Genomic DNA, 19,531 nt, shown 5'->3' with positions numbered 1-19,531 from the left:
CATCAGTCTAATATATAACAGGCCAGAACAAACGTCCTGCACACTCAAATGAAACTTTGTGAAGATTCAGGAGATAGAGAAAAGGGAAATGAGTCTTAAGTTTCACTTTTACTACAAGCCGCACGATCGCTCTAACCCCCCACCACCACCAGCGAACCACGGACACCAGACCACCCCCCCCCCCCCCCCCCCCGCCGACCGAACCACGGACGCCAAGCTACCGACCCACCCCTGACTGAACCGCCCCCCCCCCCCCCCCCCCGTTGGGATTACACACCGCTAAATGCACAGGTCACTTCCACAGAAAACACTGAACTACAAGGAGCTACCATGGCAAGAGACAAGTCCTACAGCGGTACCCGGTCTGTTCACCAGTCCCGGACCGGCAGTCTCTTCACCGGGGCCAGGAGAAGAGACTGCAGCCCGGCCCCGGGAGAAGGGACCGGGTGAAGAGGCCGCGACCCCGGCTCTGAGTGGCTTTTACCGGTGGTCAGACTAAGGCAGAGCCGCCGTCGGTCTTCAAATCCTTCGCCTCTTTCAGCAGTCTCCATGTTTCAAAGTCATCTCCTACATCTCCTTGTTTTATTTCTCACTTTGTCACGATGTATTTGGGAATAAGAGTCCTTTTAGGTTTAATAACGTCAGACATTTGTGATCAGAAATGCTCCAGCTGCAGCCCACTGGGAACTGGCAACCTGGATGCTGAAAGGCTTCTGACTCTGATTGGCAGACAGGTGATGGGCGGGGCATCAGACCAAAACACACGATGTCAACATAAACATCATTTCGGGGCTGACACTGAGCTTTTCAAAAGCAAATATTCTGGCTGGACAACTACTGTCAGTGATATCAGTATTTGAAATGAACATGATTCCTTAATGTCTGGTGACAGTCAAGGCAATTGTATAATTACTTAGAACATAATTCCTACATACTGCAGCTTTAACACCAGACACTTTCATCTGAAACTTGTTGGTCACTGATTCCAGCTGGTTCTTATTGTAATGTTTACTTCATTACCCACAGTAAAATGGGTCTGTCTGTTGGTTCAGTGTAGGCCTGACTGTAGTGTGAGACTATTTAACCATTCATGCACAATGCTCTGTAACTGCCTTTGATATTTCTGATCCATTCAATGGCATCATCTTTCTCATAATAGATGGAAAGCACTGACTTTCTTGAAGTCACTGACTACACAGACATGAGAAAGCAAGACAGAGCAGAGAAATCAATTACGATGTTGATCCTGATTTATCCTGACCTTCTCAGGGTCACAGAGCATGTCCTCACATGTCAATCACAGTCAATTCACTTTTAAGAGGGGAAAAATACTCAGTTGCTGAAGTTTACATAGCAACTGCTGGGAATAATTAACTGTATCACTGTCATAAAATTCTAATGGAACGTGTTACAACCCTGTCAAATGACCACACGGCAAGTATGAGTTCACTGAGATATTGTGTAGCAGCCTTAACCAAACATATCTATAAAACTAAACAAAACATTCCATATAGTCGACGGAGTTTAAGATATGTCACATAAAAATCCAATTACCTGAGAAATAATTGAGTTATTTATGACTCTTGGGACTTAAAATGATTCCTACTTTATATTTCCACATGTGTGCATTCATGACTGTGACCTACTATCAACACTGACTGAATGAAGCGGAGAATTTGATGTTTCCAAGTAGAAGACAGAAGGATTCAAGTCAAAAAGAGGATTGAGCTCTTAAAAGTTCACAGCTGTCTCAGGTCAGCCACAATATGTGAAAAAAGTGGATTGTCAGAACTTGTGAATGTCAGACTGATATGATTTAAAGAAGTGTTCTTATTTAGCCACTTGACCCCAAAGAGCTATTTTGGGATCTTGTAGGAATTGGAAAAGTAATGGAGCTCCTTTTCCTGCCTCGACGACATCTTTGACAAGCGCCTCTCATAGACTAGAGTAAAATTCAAAAGGGGGAAAATATATCTTGTCATTCATCTCTAAAAATAAAGCACTTCTCACTGCAAAGGAAACTGTCATTTTCTGTTACACAAGCCAGCAGTAATCAAAAATAGACGGCAGGATGTTGTTCTTGTACTACTATGCTGATATCCAGTGACAACTATTTTCCACCGACTAGACTGAAGGGGAAAGTGCTCATAAACGGGGATGCGGATTATTAATAGGCACTTTGTTGGTGTTAAAAATCGGTTCCATGTTCATCCTGGAAAAGTCCACGATTACAAAACAGGCCAATGTCCGCCAGGAGGACGTGAAAGGAGGGACCTCCATTAGCTATGACAGAGACCCTTGTGTGGGTGGGTAGAAAAAGCAGGGGAGGCAGGCAGCCACCAGTGGAAGAGGGAAGTCATCCTGAATGTGCACCAGTGCCTCTGCTTCAGCCCTGTTGCCTAGTGAGCAAAAATATTTACTCTTAACTGAAAACTGCACAGGTTTTTTTTCACAATCTGGAAAATGAAAACAATGAGATGTATCAATCTAAATTAATTACGGGGGCCCTGCCAGCCAAAGTCGTATAGAGAGGTCCTGCTTGGCTGGAATGTTGATCTTCTGATAGGCTGTAGCAACTGCAGTAACCATGGAACCACCAAGAAACATCCAAATCTGGATCTGATCGGGCAAGACAGGTTGAATAATAAACCCTACTTCTGAAATCCATTTAAACCTTTAATAAGAACTGCCTTTTAGAACATACATGTTACGTAGACCATTGATACTCAGAGGAGAGATCTCTGGTTGCTGCAATGCTGGATCTAATTTTACAAGTTCAGTCCAGTCACCAGTTTCTATAGACCACATATAATGTCAGTGTATCTGAACCAAAAGTAGGGATTCGGGAAAGCTAGCAGTTTAATATGGATAAATTTATTACTATTCAAACCAAACCACAATATTTTCCCATCCCTTTCCAAAGTGCTTTTATTGCCTAAACCTAAAAACCTACGGGTTAGGGTTTGTCCAGACAGGATGAATAATAAACCCTCCTTTTTAAACCTGCTTAAACCTTGTGAACCGGACCAGACCACCAGGTCACCGGACCATTTGTTCCACAGAGGACTGATTTTTGGTCAAGCACCCCTATTAATTACATGAGCCTAGCCCTGTATAATGTCAGTGTATCTGAACCAAAAGCAGGGGTTTGAAAAAACACAAGAGCTTGGTCTAATATAGACATGTTGTAAATTTATTACAATTACAATATTATAATACACTCAAAGCTCAATCATACTTTCTGAAGTCTAGCCAAAGCACTTTTATTGCTTAAACTAGTGTCAACAGAAACTTTTTAAATACAAGAACCAAGAGACAAATTTGATGCTTCCTCGGGACCCAAATCTTACAGTAATGGATCACGAATTGCATTAGAGCTGCATTTTACTGACTCTTCTACCGTCAAAACACTACGGAACTGAACGTCTCTTTTATTTTCTTGTGTTTTTGTATCTATCATCATTTTCCTCCACATTTCATGTGGCTTTGTTGAGATAATCCATAATAATGATATACATTTTCCATCACCAGTTGGCAAACCAACAAAAACTGCCCCACCATCCATTTTGGATCCCAACACTAGCCTATCTTTTGGAAACACGGGCCTAAACGTAAAACTCATGGGCTAGGGTTCACCATAAACTGTCCTTTTTAAACCTGTTTAAACCTCCTGAGACTGACCTGACCTTCACTTGGACCATTTCATACTCAAAGGACTGATTTTGTTCCTACAGGCCTAACCCAAAATAAAGTTGCCAATGTGCATTTCTGGAAATGATAGAAGTGTACAATCTTAGCATATCTGGCACAATAATAACATTTTTCGAGCATGTTTCCCATGAAATTATACCATATGCAAACATATAACTACTTTAGTGGTTCGGTTTAGGTGCTGATAGCTAGTCTTTCAGCTGTAAAGTCACACGAGAGAGGCAATAAAGAACTAGGGCGCAAGCCTTTGGATTTTTGTGGAAGAAACTATCTAAAGCCTCTATATTTATCTCAGTATTCTGTCTGTTTGGTATCATTGATGTAGGCAACCAAAATCGCTGGTGCCTTAGAAATGGAGCTAACATTAGATGCTTGCAGCATCAAACAGACATGTGAATCTTCTATATCAAACCTTTAATTTCTACAGCAATTCAAACCACAATCTTTCGTAACTCTGACTAAAGTGCTTTTGTTGGCTAAACCTATAAACCTATGGGTGGCAAAGTCCTGATGTAACCACGGAAACACTAATAAACACACAAATCTGGATGTGATTGGGCCAGAAAGGTTGAATTAAAAACTTTCTCCTTCAAGAAGACTGAGAAGCGTCTGTTTGTGACTGAATTCAAGTGTCAAATCACCACATGACAATCCAAAGAGTCGTGTGTTTTCCTTCCATCTCAGTTGTATTTTTGGTTGCCATGGTGAGCTGCACAGGAACGTCTGGGTGGCCACAGGGTATTTTGTTTGTTTGTTTTGTTCTCGAGCCCTGCTTCGCTGCATCCTGCATGGCAATGGCACGGTCTGGTGGTCTAGTGTGGCAGACCCCGTTTTTTGTGGCACAAGGGGGGAATGGGTTTCATTTCCCGGATGAAGCCACCGTCTGACTCCCCTGTTTCACGCCCACATATGCTTATTCCAGCTGGAGGGGATTACTGATGACATGTACCAGCCTGGAACAACACTGAGGCTACTGTGAGCGGGGTATGAGGGAAGGGAAGAACCACACCTAGAAATCTGACAGAGCCACTCTAGCTGAGTGTAGACATAAGGAAACAGCTGGAATAGGACTGGAGTAGTATGGAAATACAGTGGGAAAGTCTGGGAGGGGAGGGGGAGATAGAAGCAGGTATGTAGGTCCTTTAGTTAGACCCTGTTTTGAAGTGTTTGGAAGTTGTCAACTATCAGTGGTGATAATGAAACTAAAATGGTTGTTGAATACTGTTCATGTAGGAGTAAAAATACTACTCTAGTGTTGTATTCAAATATTACTAGTACAAAGGTAAAGAAATGCAACTTCATGAAAGGCAAGCTGCATACCTTTAACAACTGCCTTTCAGTTCTACAGATTACATGGACTATTTAATACTAAAAAAGATAGATTTTTGGTCAAGCATTCCTGGATCTAATTTTACAAGCCAAAACCACAAAAATAAAATCCTGCCATTGCTTCTCTGCAACAATCTCTGTGTCTCTGAACCCCATCATACGCTACGCTTCATAGTGCTTTGAAAATGTCTGTCTTTTTTCATCTGTGTCAGAAACAGTCACATGTAACTATTGAAGAATTTTTATGGTTACGTTTACACAATGACACCTGCATTTAGTTAGGTTTAGGGAGAAACATTAGAGATATGAAAAAAATGACTCACAGTGTATTCATTAATTCATCAATGTGCAGTGTGTAAAAAAATATGTGGATCTAATTACAGAAATTAGTTCTGTTTATGTTAGTGTATAATCACCTGAAATTATGAACTCTTGTGTTTTTCTTACTTTAATGAGATGTTTCTATCTGCAGATGGAGTGGGTCACCATTCAGAGTCTGTCATGTTTCTATAGTAGCTCAAGCCAGACTTTTAGAACAGATAGTATCTAGTGTTAAGATGTATTACAATCACCTAGCTAAAAAACCCAGAACGGACAAAGCAAACAATGGTTCTAACAAAGAAATGTTGTTTTTAGTGGCCACCATAGGGGAGGGAGAGGTGGGGGCAGACTGGTTCCATCTGAAACTCTGTCACTGTCAGTAGGTGTCACTAAAGGTCACACACTGAGCTATGATCTTTTCTTAACCTTATCCAAAGCATTTTTTGGGCTTAAAAACTACCTACGTCAAAGTCCTGGATAGTGTACAATATACAATGACTTTTTTTTTTCTGGTGACAGAGTTAAAAAGCCACCTGCATTATGGTATGTTGTAGTGGCTGCATTTGCTGTAACAAGGCAGAATCACAAAATCAAGTTAAAATCCTAAAGATTTTCACAATATTACACTTATACCAAGATTTATGATGAACCTTTAGCAGGACTACTAATTTAATCTGTGTGCCAATATTTTGCAATCACTTAACTGTATTTATTGGTATGGATGGAGCCCAGATTTGGAACAGGGTGATTCAGACACTGTATGTACTTATGTGATAAAAACGACTGTGTCAGCTGACCTTTCTTTTACTTTTCTTGATTAAAAAAGCAACAGGCAGTAGCTGCAGTCTATTTGTCATTTTGAATGAACCTTCTGAAACGTACAGAGCTCACCAATAGTAAGTACTAAAACCAGAAACTAGAAATCTCAAGAAAATAAACTTAACAGCTGTAACACATTAAAAACAAATACTGAATAACTGATTAAGCTGTGTCTAATCTGTGCTACATCACAGTTAAACGTCAATTACTTTATCTGCTGTGAGATAAATCAGTGGAAGGCTAAACTCTGTTCTTGGTCAAGGCATCAGTAACATATTTTGTTCTGTGGTAACAGCTGTATGTTAGTCTAGTGGTTACAAACGGATGGAGCTTGTCTTGGGGGATTACAACACTGCCACAAGTGAAATATTTAACTTCAGATATCATGTATCTTGAGGCTAACAAACTGTACACAGCTCACTTCTCTTAATCTTTTCAATGTGTGAATTCTTGCCTCATAATCAAACTAAGAGAAGCCGAGGATCTCATCTAGATGAGTCCTGGACTTTTTTGTTGCAGTGTCATAGATGCACATTTTCTGAATGTGTAAAAATAGCACCACCAAAGAAGCACCATCCCACCCTCTCCATAGGGGGTTAGCAACAAATGAAATTTCCCATTCTGTTAATGACTGAAAACACGAGGTGGAAAACTGTGGCCTACTTTAGCATAATATAGAAACATGTCCTAGTTTAACAATACTGACATGGCCAGGATTCAGATAGGGGATACTAGACCTCCATGACTGAGGGCTCTTCCCCCCAAATTGCCCCTTATTGGTGTAATATCAGTGGCGGAGACGAGACAAAGGCTGTGTCTCCCACAGCCCAAGTAACACACCCCGACTGCAGCCGGAGCTGCAACAATGAAAGCTGGCAGCCAGGCTTTTCAGGCTCACACACACACACACACACACACACACACACACACACACACACACACACACACACACACACACATAGAGAGAGGGGGAGTGAGAAAGGCAGGGCTGCTAGTGTCTCTGCAGCTGTAACACACACCATCATCCAGCTGGCTGTGTGTAACACCACTCTGCCCTGAATTCAACCTCCACCCTAGATGCTCTGACAGGGAGTCTGAATCTTTCTCCTTACTGATGCAGAAAGTAGTGCCCTGTTTCAAGGCTGGGTTTTTATCACAGCTCATCAGGAATGGGGCGTGTATTTCTCTCCCCCTCCCAACCACCATCACCACCACCACCACCACCACCATCACCACTCCCTCTCCCTTTCACTCTCCTCTGCACCAGCCTGGAGTCTGCAGGAGAACCATTTCATGCTGCTTGGAACCAAAAGGAATGGGCATTTTAAGAAATAATAGGCTAGTATTTGGAATAGTAGTAGTCAACATCCTCATCTAAGTACTTTTACTAGAAATAAATTACAACAAGCAGCCTGGAAAATAAAAGAAATATCACTTTAAGATCAAGATCAGTTGGGTCTGGATTTATCTCTGCATTTCTGTCAAAAATATAAAAATAAATAAGAAGAAAATAAATGTTAAATATTAAATATACACTAAAGTCACAATAAACATGTGAGTGCGGTCAGATCATTCTATAGTGGTGAGTATGTGCTGCTGACAGGACTGGCCCTGGCAGAAATATCAGTGATTTTTTTTTTTTTTTTTTTTTTTTTTTTAATGGGCGAGCCGGTTCACCACATGCACCGAGTCCTTCAACAAAGAAGATGCAGGACACCTTTAAGAAAACGCCTTAGCTCTCTGCCTGACTGTCACTATGGTAGCCGGTCATGCCGTCTCATTGTGCGGATTTTTTTTTTTTTTTTTCTCCCCTTCAGCGGCTTCCTGCAATCAAGCCTGACAATAAAAAAAACAACAACCACACGTAAAAGAATCCTGGATGTGAAACGACAGCATTAAACTCAAACCTAATGCAGTGATTTGCATCAAAGTTCCCAGAGCCTGCTCTTGTACTCACTGTGATCTTTGGGATGTTCTTTTTTCCTTGATAAGACATTTTTTTTTAGTAAGATTCCACCTTCAAACCGAGCTTGGTCTTTGATAGAAAAAAATGCTATTCCCTCTGTAAAGGATGCTGCGACGGCCTTCGCCTGGATGGAAGCTTCAGGGAATGGTCGCCCCTCTGTCGGTGCGATGTAAAGTGCTTTGCAGAGTGCTATAGGAGCGTCTATGGTCCAGTCAGGCACTCGGCCCCTCCCTCAGCCGGCTCCATTAGAAAAAAAAAAAAAAAAAAAAAAAAAAAGCAGCAGTGGAGAAATCTTTCCACCAGAGGGCGCAGCTGCTGAGCTGGAGGTCTGCAGCCAGTATCCAGTTGTCTGCATTACTGAGCTGTCACACATTTTTACTTGCACATATCACATTCATTGTAAAACATTTATAGACATGTTTAAGATTGTCTGCAGCATGCACATGTACTTTTATAATGGTTTGTATGTTTGTAGACCCATGCCACGACATACACAAATGTAATATAAGCTATATTTTTGTATGAAATTATTTATTTATTTTTTATTTAACCTTTATTTAACCAGGAAGTCCCTTGAGATGGAATCTCTTTTTCGAGGGAGACCTGACCAAGAGGCACATCAGTACAATACAAATGAAGTAACAGAACATAAAGCTACATACAATTAAGACAACATAAAATGACTAAAAACATAAAAGCTAAAACCAGTTTAAGAATAGCAGACACACACTTCTGTTAGACAGTTTGACAGAAAAGATTTGAATTCACGCTAGGTTATGAAATGCTGAAGCTGAAGTGAGTTTTGCAAATTGTTCCATGAGCAAGGTCCATCGTAAGAAAAAGCTGTTTTACACGTTCAGAGTGGACTCTGGGGACTCTGAGGAGGAGCCGATGTGATGAACGGGAGTTGTATCCACTGGTGAATTGAGACAGGAGGTGACAAAGATATGGGGGTAGTTTGCCCAGTACAGCCTTGGAGATAAATCTAAGCCAGTGCTGCTGCCTCCTGAGCCTTAGCGAAGGCCATGAGACCAGAGCGTACAGTTCACAGTGATAGGTCCTGAATGCAGCATTTGTAATGAAACGTAAAGCACTGTGATAGACTGTGTCCAGACACTGGAGAGTTGTTGCTGCTGCATTCCTGTAAATGACGTCCCCATAATCCAACTCACTTAGAAATGTGGTTTGTACAAGCTTTTTTCTAACATCAGTCTTAAAACAGCATTTATGACGGTAAAAAAAAGCCAAGCAGAGCTTTAAGCTTTTTTAACAGATGTTCCACATAGGGTGTAAAAGACAGTTTATCATCAATCCAGATACCCAGGTATTTGTAGTGTGGCACTTTTTCAATGGTTTCCCCTACCAGGGTCTTAATGCTGTTATGCTCTACGTTTTGAGAACAAGCTTTTGTAAAAGTCATAAAATTTGTCCTCTATGCATTTAGGGCCAACTTCAAATGGCACATGGAAACCTGGAGCTGATTACAGGCAGTCTGAAGCTCATCCAGAGCCTAAACAACAGAGGGTGCAATAGAGTAAATTACTGTGTCGTCCGAATAAAGATGGTATTTAAAATTCAGATTCTTTATTTGTCAGTATATAGACACGCGTAGACATGCACCACATACCAGAATTAACTTTCTGCTTTTTTTTTTTTTTTTTACTTTTTTATTTATTCCACCAATATAAAACACATGAAGATGTACAAAAATCACACCAGCCTGAGTCTACAAATCACTCGATCCATGTCAAATTACTTTCACTCATAACTACTTATACTACACCTTTTACATACAGGTCAAAAACATGTCAAGGTCATATATAATTTACACAGATACCAACAACATTCTTGAAATCTGACTTCTAATATTCCACCAGCACAGATAAGTGTATTTGCAAAACCAAAACAGGTGCTACCCAGGAAAAGAAATAGAATAAAATAATTGAGCTACCAAAAAGCAGCATGTGTAAGTAAAAAAAAAAAAAAAAAAAAAAAAAAAAAGCAATATTAAAAACAAAAAGAGGTATTTAGAGCTCTTGTATTGCTTGAATTATTGGTTTCCATCTTCTCTCAAATTTTTCTAGTTTCAGTTGTAATCTTGCAGTAGTTTTTTCCATAATAACAACCTTTTTTGCTTTGTCTATCCATTGCGTTATGTTGGGGGGGGGGGGGGGGCTTCAGCCAGTTCATTGGGATCATTTTCTTTACTATTACGAGTAAGACTTTCAATAAACCTTCTGCTTTTAACCACCACTGGAACATGCAGATAGAAGGGGCAGTGGGTTTGCCATATCAAGCGCCTGGGGAGCAGTCGGGAGGGTTAAGTGCCTTGCTCAAGGGCACATCCGCCACCAGCTATTTTCTGCCAGTCCGGGGAATCGAACCAGTAACCCTTCGGTCACAAGCCGACTCCAGCCTTCTAGGCCACAGCTGCCCCAAAAACATGTACATCTGAAAATATACCAAAATTATTAGACCACCCCTTGTTTTCTTCAGTTTCTTGTTCATTTTAATGCCTGGTACAACTAAAGGTGCATTTGTTTGGACAAATATAATGAGAACAACAAAAATAGCTCATAGGAGTTTAATTTCAGAGCTGATATCCAGCCATTTTCCATGTTTTGTTTTATAATAACCCAAATCACTTCAATTCTTACATCCATAGCTATAGCATTGTACTGTCAAAAACAGTGCTTTTAGGCATTCTGTGTTTTCTTTTCTGTCTGTGTTAGTCACATGATACACACAGGAGTTAGTACTTGATTGCATAACCATTGTTTTTGATGACTTTTGATGGTCTAATATTTTTTTACCATGACTGTACATAGCTATACAAACAGTTCATGGCACATTTAAGAAACGGAACAATAAGTTACATCTCTATAATTAATCACAATCAAGTATCAGTGCAGTTGCATTATCCATAAAGGCTGCACTTTAATAATCCAATACATGCCTGGTGAGATTAAGGAATCTGTACAAATATAAGTCACTGTTGTTTGTTTTGTTTGGGAAGAGTAATCTGTGCATTTTCCTCGATAACCAGACTCAAATCACAACTGCATATCAATATCAACAGTCTGGTCTTAACCAGCTCTAAATGTAAAGTGTAATGAGACTTTTTTATGATTTGGCACAATGTAAATAAAATTTGATTTGGTATTGTAATATTGACAATAACAATTGCTATGTGACTTCTTCTCACCAAATTGAACGGCCCTGTTTTATTTATTTCATGCATTTTAGACATAGGCCTTCATATATCTAGACAATGTATATGTAATAACAACACTACTACTACTGCTACTACTACTACTACTACTACTACTGCTACTACTACTACTACTACTATTACTACTACTACTACTAATAATAATAATAATGATAATAATAATACATCTTATTTATGCCCTTAAAACCCTCAAGGAAACCTCAAGGAATAGCTAACAACAAGGAATAAACATTTGTAAAGACAATGTACCAACTATATACAAGAATAACGTAACTTATTCTTGTACATACATAATCATTTATTAGTCTACATGTAACATATAACCAAATCGGCCTTGATCAGAGAATATCTGGCATGTATTACATTTCCCATTATCAGGGCAGAACACCAGTAATGATTTGTATGATGTGACATCATGTAGCTAACCGGAAAAAGGAGAAGCATGACTTTGTAAACTCTATATGATACAAACCAGAAACCAGACGCTCATTACTGTCATCTGATTATCTGATTATCAACACAAAGTATTTACATTTATTTTGATTAAATCTAATACATTGTTATTTGAAATCCTATTGCTCGGCAGCAATCTTAATGGATACCATGTGTATGGATAGACATTTAGGAAATTCTGGTAGTTTTTAAAGTCATCAAGCCACCAAAACACCTCACTGTAATGCATTTAATGTAACTACAATGAAGTTGGGAAAGTTATTAAACCACATAAATTGTCAATGAGTACATTTGTAATTATAATTACACTGCAAATCATTAGCGTGGACTGTAGTTTATGGGTTTTTGTTTTTGTGAACGGGGGGCGTGGGGGGGGGTAAAGGAGCAGCTGTTAGGGACTGTCCACAGCATTACACACCCTACATGTCAGTCCACACACACACACACACACACACACACACACACCCAGCCATGTGTCTCTATTGTCTGAGCTTGAGTGGACCCCCCTCCACTCAACCAGTCGCCCCTCCACCCCTCTCCTTCCTCACTAATGCACCCATAATGAGGCTCTGAGGCCATCAAACATGCACATGACCCCCAGAGGGTGTGTCAGTGTGTGTATGCACTACCTGCATCAACTGTGAACTCTCACTTTTAATATATTATATCGATACTTCATCTGGATACGTTCACTTAACCTTCTGAGACCCAGGAAATGTCAGCAAAGTACAAGCTTTTTTTGTTTTTTATTAAATAAGTGCCTATATTGGAAACATCATGACGCAACAGTTTTTTCAGATGCAGTTTTTTAAAATTTTTATGGAATGTCCTTTGTGATGGACAGTTTTCTTTTCTTTTTTTGTATAAAGTCGTGAAATTCTTGTCCACAAATGTGGACAGAAAACCCATAGCTGGGTCTTAGGAGGTTAAACATCCACATTTTACTGTTCTGTGTAAAGGGACAGGGGCCGTTATTTAGTAAATTATTCACTGTTTACACTGATTTGTTTCTTCGAGATGATAATGAAAAAGCTGAGTTGTACTTCAGGAAGAGGCAAAGAGTATTTTGTTCAAGAGATAATTTAATTTAGAGAGACAAAATGAATACTTTCAACCACACAACATAAAATATCAATAAATTACAATAAAAAAATCTATTGATCTTTTAAACATATTTGGAAGATTGAATTTCATATATAACTAAATTAAAATAATATATAATAATAGACCATTCAACACATGTATAACCACATACTTATTAGTCAAATAAAATACTTGAATGGACACAAACTGTTTTCCTGCTGCCTCAAGCTACAAAAGAACACAGCGGTAGTGTGCTGACATGTCCTTTCATGGCAGTGAGGCACTAAGGCATTACCTCAGCACTCTCCTACATCAGAGAATGCATCAACAACACTTGGAGTTTGCAGGCCTGCTGCCTCTGCAGACCATATTACCCAGCTGACAGTGACAGACAGACAGGGGGGCCGACAGATCAGGGATGCAGAAAGGATTCTGTCAGGTCATTGAAGCTGCACCAGAAAACCTGGCAGCCTGGTGGATCCACATGACGGACTGAAAAATGTCCACTTCAGTTTACAGAAGTTACATGAAGTGATCATATCTGTGTTTATCAGTGTGTCTGTGTGTGAAGGGTTTGTTTCAGTGTGAGCGCAGAGGAACAAAGAGCCTGGCCGCTCCTTAAACCCGGTCCCGTGGACATCTGGTGAACCACGCCCCCATCCGTCACTCCACTAGAGCAGCTGATTGAATTAATTAGACACACAGGAGGGAAGCATTGGATCATATTTGCATTCTGAATCAATGTAATGGGTCAATATCACTATAAGGAACCTTTGGTGTCCCACAGCAGAATCTAACTGTCACCATGAACACGTTGCAAAAAAATGAAATTCTGAGGTTTTATTATGAATGGATAAACTCTTAGGTTAAACATATAACAATACAATTTTAAACCTCTTGAATGTAATTTTATTACTTCATAGTTTTCTTTGAGGGAATGTTCATGATTTGTGCATGTCCCTCACACTGCCTTTCTAACTTTAGTGAGATTGATGAGTGTTTGAATAAAAAAATATATATACTTTTTAGATGTTGTCATTATAAACAAGTCATTTTAATCATTTATATTTTATTTTCATAATAATATTTAACATTCTATGTGCGTCTTTGAAATTGCTGTCCAGCCTGTCACTTTAGGGGAATCGTTCCTTTAATAATCTCACCATTTTCAGTGTCTTCATTGGAGGAGAAAACGTAGTCTATGAGAGCATTTACTATTTACATTTACATTTAACAGGGTTCCTACAGGGTTCTACAAGTTAAATTTAAGTCTATCTAAGACCTTCTTGAGAACACTTAGAACAAAATTTAATGCCCATTTCATAGCCATACTGGCAAAAATTTGTGACTCCTAGAGTTTAGGAAGACATACTTATTCACTCCAACGCCTTGATTCCCACTGTTCCACGACATTTAACAGACACATTTAAACATATTACAGACAACAAGTTTAGGGCAACGTAACTTAAGACCTAGGCTACCACATTAAATTTAATATCTTTTAAAAACTTTTTTAAAGTATTAAATGCAGATTTGTAAATTCAAGACTTTTAAGACGTTTTAAAACCCTGCGGGAACCCTGATTTTGTATGTAAACACGGTCACCCTGTCACCATAAAACATTGTTTAATATAAAACTTTTCAGAAATTCAAAATATATTTGTTGAACATAACACAGTTGTCTTTAAAGATGACCTATTTTGCCAACTCAAGGTCCAACATGTAGTTATCATTAAATGCTAACTTTAGCCAAAACTGTCCATCTGTCACTTATTTTTGTATTTAACGGTGACAGGGTGGACATATTTGTTTCATATTTTGTGGTCTGCTTGTACTTTGTGTGCTTGCTAAAAAATTGTTGAAAATATAGGAGCTTGACAAACATGCATTTCTAACAGCCTACAGTTGATTTAACACATTGAACATAAAGTTAAATGGAAAGTTTTTTTTTTTTTTTTTTTTTTACATTTTGAAGTCTGAAAGGCACCTTATAGTGACATTGACCCTAATACAAAGTTAAACAGATGCTCTTCTATCTGATGCACAGAATAGACACTGATGATCAGATGGAATGGACAGGACTGTTTGCCACTGCCCTTAGAGCTGGAAAGTATCCACAGCGTACTGGTTAATATCAGAGGAATGAGCACTGCCAGTGTGTGTTGTCACACTGACGTCCTCATGCAGACTCACACTGCCTAAACCTCTGTCTCATTTATGCTGAGTCATCTGAGCTTCAGGAAACGCAATATTGCAGTTCAATATCAGACCACAGGGGGGAAAAACTGGCTGCCTGCCACACAGAGGGGGAGCACATCCTACATCTACATCACCGTATAATGACCTGTTACATGAAGGCAGTCAAAGACAACATGTTCATTTTAGACCTGGGAGTTCATTATATTATTAGGATGATGTAAAGTTAAAAACACTTCTTTCTTTGGGGTGAATACAGCTGTAACAGTAAATCAATAACAGCTCAGGAGTAATCAAGGCACAAATGACACAGACTGTTTTATCATAAGAAAAATGAATAAAAAAGTAAAATGGGTTTATGTTTATTTTGTAAAATTTATGACTATTAAGCAACATTTTATCAACTGCTGATGTGAACAGCTTTTTATGAGTTCAGACAGTTGTCTAGTTTTAGTGTTTGTGTCTCACAGCAGGTCTGTCACTTCTGTTTACTGCTGTGTCACCTCTGAATTAATGTTGGGAGACAACGACTGCCACCGTAGCACAACAAGAGTTTGCTTATTTATTCAATTTACAAAAAAACTAAAGCTGCTATTTTCAACACATAATCTAAATGTTTGGACAAGTTTCAGATAATAAAATGAAAACCCCATTTTTCATTTCCATACAGCAAGTTTGGTATGAATATTAACCTATAAAAAAATACTTATATCACATTTTGTACCCCTGGGAATTTATAGATTTATAGGCTCAAAAGATAAAGGCAAAAGAAAGTCAAAGCTGTCACATTAGGGCATAGTTTCCTATTTAAAGAAAATAATTTTAGAAGTGTCAGAATTGGTTTGAAAAACTCGATACAGCAATTAGGACATTACACTGATAGTAATAAAATGATGAAAAGAGAATTTCACAGATTCCCGCTTTGTGTCGTCATTCTGCTGTTACCTAATGATGTGATATTCTAAACATTATCAAAACAAAAACTATTTCACCTTCAGTCAACCATGCACATGAATGGATTACATAAAGTAACTTTTCTAATTCTGATAATCACGTTGTATCAGATGAAATTGTATGACCTCAAACAAATTCATAACCATTTCCTGCTTTTCAAAAATCAGTTGATAAATCATTCATCGAATCAGCAAAGTAAAGACCTGGTCTGCAAAGTGAGGACATTTTGGCCCGTCCTCACCTTCAGAGAGACTATCAAAGACTGTTTGAGGCTTCAGACTTGCCTTTATATTTAGGGTTAGTATTAGGTTTACGCTGAACATTAGCATTTATTTGACATGGTTCAAGTTTGGGTAAAGAGCTTGAGGATGCATACAGTCAATAAGTGCACACTATTATGTCCTTTTACTTTGTCTAATGGGTCTAGTTATTTTCCTCTCTGAGCCAAAATTCTGTGAGAGGAACATGGAGGAAGTCAGATAGATATGAATCATCATTTTTGTTGCCAAGAGAGTGATATCGGTCCAGTATTCCTGCTCCAAACAGTATCAACTGACCAAACATTATAGTAAATAATACCAATAAAGATACAAACTCACAGGTGTAAACAGTGGGTATTGTTGTAGGCAGTGTGGGAAGAAAAGCCCACACTTAAAGGTTCAGTGTGTGATATTTACTGAGAGGTGCAGCTGCAGACTGTAGCCCACTGACCCCCTCATCCTCACCCTGTTACACTCTGTTTCATCTTAGATTTTTTTGTTATGTGGATATTAATCCTGCTTTACACTCTGACATAGCAGGTGATGGTAAAGTACCTTATCACTGGATGCAACCTGCAACAGACAGATGTAGACTGTAAAAACATGACTCTTTGTTCACATGAAAAGCCACTTTGAGCAAAAAATGAGCAGGACAACTAATAAAAACATATTTCTGAACATATTCATATATATATTTATGAGCATATGTATATGATCCTCCCATATACTGTATATAAATTGTGGACTGAGGAACTGTGACTTCACCTACTGGGTTTCTGAACGACCATTTTGAATTCCATCTTTCATTGGCTATAGCCATGTTGGCCTTTTGGAGCCCAAACTCATCCATATTTGGATAAAAGGGGCTGAGCTACAGTAGCACAAGGGGTCAGAGATGTCTGGGGGCCTCATGGGTGAGCTAATGCTAATGCTAGTTTACTGACGCAGTAGCTTGGTCAACTTCACAAAGCACTGTCTAACAATGTAATTTTATAGTCTTGTTAGTGTAACTGACTACAACGACAGTTTAGCTGTGTGTCAGGATAATGTGTTTTATTAATTGAATTAAAAAGAAGCTCTGAATGTCTAATTCTGAAGGTGAGTGACCTGTCGGACATGTCAATCAAAGCCCAGTTTGGCAGATATTAGTGTCTTCTTTTTGACCAGAAATCTAATTAATGAAAAAAATGAAGATGAAACACTCAGTCACTTATCAGAAGTTCCAAATAAAATGACTAAGACTAGAATGATTCCAGGAAAAAGAAGACTGACCTTTATATGAAACCACTTGTAAAATGATGTGTGCTCATGCAGTAGTTCTAGTGTATTATTTTAAAAACTATGCATGCTTAGCAAAAGTCTAAGTAAAGACTGAAAAGCATGTGTTATAATAATAATAATATAAACATTTTTGGGAAGGGTTTTTGATGAATCATATCCTATTTTGTTTGTCTCCATTTCATTGTTGGTGAAATTACAGCATGTCTGAAGGTGACCAGCAGGAAAAAAAATCAGTTTAGTTTTACTTTGTCACTCTCTAGCAGTTAAATTTTATATTAAATATTTTAGAAAACATTTGGAAAGAATACTCTGTTGGTGAAAGTGTTACAGACCTGATATCCTGAACCAGTCAGTGGCCACTGTATACTGATCCAGACCCTCCTCAGGCCTATAACATTACTGTTAATGCTTCCACTGCTGCTTCCACCCCTTACTGTTAGCACTGTGACTACCAACAACACAAAGCACCACCTGACAGCTATGCAGTTTCTACAGGGTGTCCCATAAGTCTCCATACATAGGAAAAATAAACGTTTCTTGACATAAACCATTTTTATTTATATAATATGCCCTATATGACTGCCATTTTGTCGGGAACACATTTCAATGCGTGTCCTCCACTGCTGAAGAGCTATAAAGAAGAAATATAAAGAAATACACGTTAGAACCATATATGTATGGAATGTATTATGTCTCCTATGTATGGAGACTTATGGGACACCCTGTACTATACAACCACAGAGAATCACTACAAAAACACAGAAAACCATTGCAACTGAAGATACCGGCAGCCTTTCATTTGTCCAACCAAACAGAATGGAGGCGAAAGTATGTACATGTGCACAAGTAAAATAAGAAGCTTATATCTCTTCTAGGTTGAGATAGTGTTGGATCGAAAACTGAATATATGATGGCAGCAATCTATCAGGAGGAAGACTGAAATCTGTTTATTTCTGAAGGGAAATTACAGTTGCTTATGACATCATAACTAAATCCACAGCAGGTCATTGTGTCATGTACTTGGTGCTTCCTCACACATAAAAACAGGTAAGTGATCTAGAAACAAGAAAAGGACAGAGGATGGCCCCACAAGATTAGAACTGGTATAATAAAACAGGTACCACAGTGACACAATGTCCACCCCACTCGTGTCATTTCCACAGGCTGCAGCAGTGGTTTAAAGTTCCCTCTCCTTACCTTCTCCTCTCCCTGCTCCTGCAGAACCTCTCCTCCGTCGCTGCTTCTGACCTCAGCCTTTATTCCTTCCCTTTCCACACCGGAGGAGCTCCCGTGGTCACTTGCCGGGCTCTTCGCTTCCTGCCCGGTCTCCCGTTTGGCAGTCCTCGGGGTCCGGGAGCCCCTCTGCCCCACACTCAGGGCGTCAAAGTCTATGGTCTTACTCTCAAACGCGTCCTGGACGCTGCAAAACAAGCCGCCGCGTTTCTGCCGCGGAACCTGGTCTGCCGAGCGGGGTCTGGACAGGTACACGGGCAGGTCGTCCTCCGCCTGGTCCCGGTAGTTCCCGGTGCGCTGTGCCATGGTGGTGGACTCCGGCTGAAGTGACTGAGGGAGACGGTGAACTAATGGGGCAGAGGGGGGGTGTGTGTGCTGGAGTGTGTGTGCGGTACAGTGAGGCACACAAGTAGCAGAGGTAACAGTGTCTTCCACTTCACCGGTTAAAATGATCCAACTTTGGGAACTACAGACTACAGATGCTGCTTTAATGTACTTTTATAAAGACAGTGTGAAGATGTAGTGGAGCACCCTGAATGATCAGACTCACCCCTCCTTTTATTTGTATTGTCCTAGGTTTGGCTAAAATGTTTACTTGGAAATTTACCAACTTAATGGTGCATTCAATTTCAAAATAGGTTCAGTTTGTAGCAGGTGTTAGATAGCTGCGTAGATACGTAAGGCTGCACCCGG

At 39.4% G+C, this 19,531-nt stretch overlaps 1 protein-coding gene across 3 annotated transcripts in view; it reads right to left on the bottom strand.

Moving 5' to 3' along the window:
* Positions 1-19,192, bottom strand: part of dpysl3 (dihydropyrimidinase like 3) — an 81,242-nt gene extending 62,050 nt beyond the window's left edge. Inside the window, exon 1 of one of the 3 annotated variants that reach the window (XM_030153723.1) lies at positions 18,803-19,192. In XM_030153723.1, coding sequence (XP_030009583.1) covers positions 18,803-19,144 — 342 coding nt within the window. In that variant the 5' untranslated portion in view covers positions 19,145-19,192. Of the gene's footprint in view, positions 1-8,137; positions 8,354-18,802 lie in introns of those variants that run through there. The other 2 variants (XM_030153724.1, XM_030153725.1) reach the window with 2 other exon arrangements.
* Positions 19,193-19,531: the final 339 nt, after the last annotated feature.

The sequence above is a fragment of the Sphaeramia orbicularis genome, chromosome 14, assembly GCF_902148855.1.
Source record: "Sphaeramia orbicularis chromosome 14, fSphaOr1.1, whole genome shotgun sequence".
Lineage (NCBI taxonomy): Eukaryota > Metazoa > Chordata > Actinopteri > Kurtiformes > Apogonidae > Sphaeramia > Sphaeramia orbicularis.
Note: the sequence above shows the minus strand (reverse complement) of the source record. Positions and strands in the feature narration are given on the sequence as shown.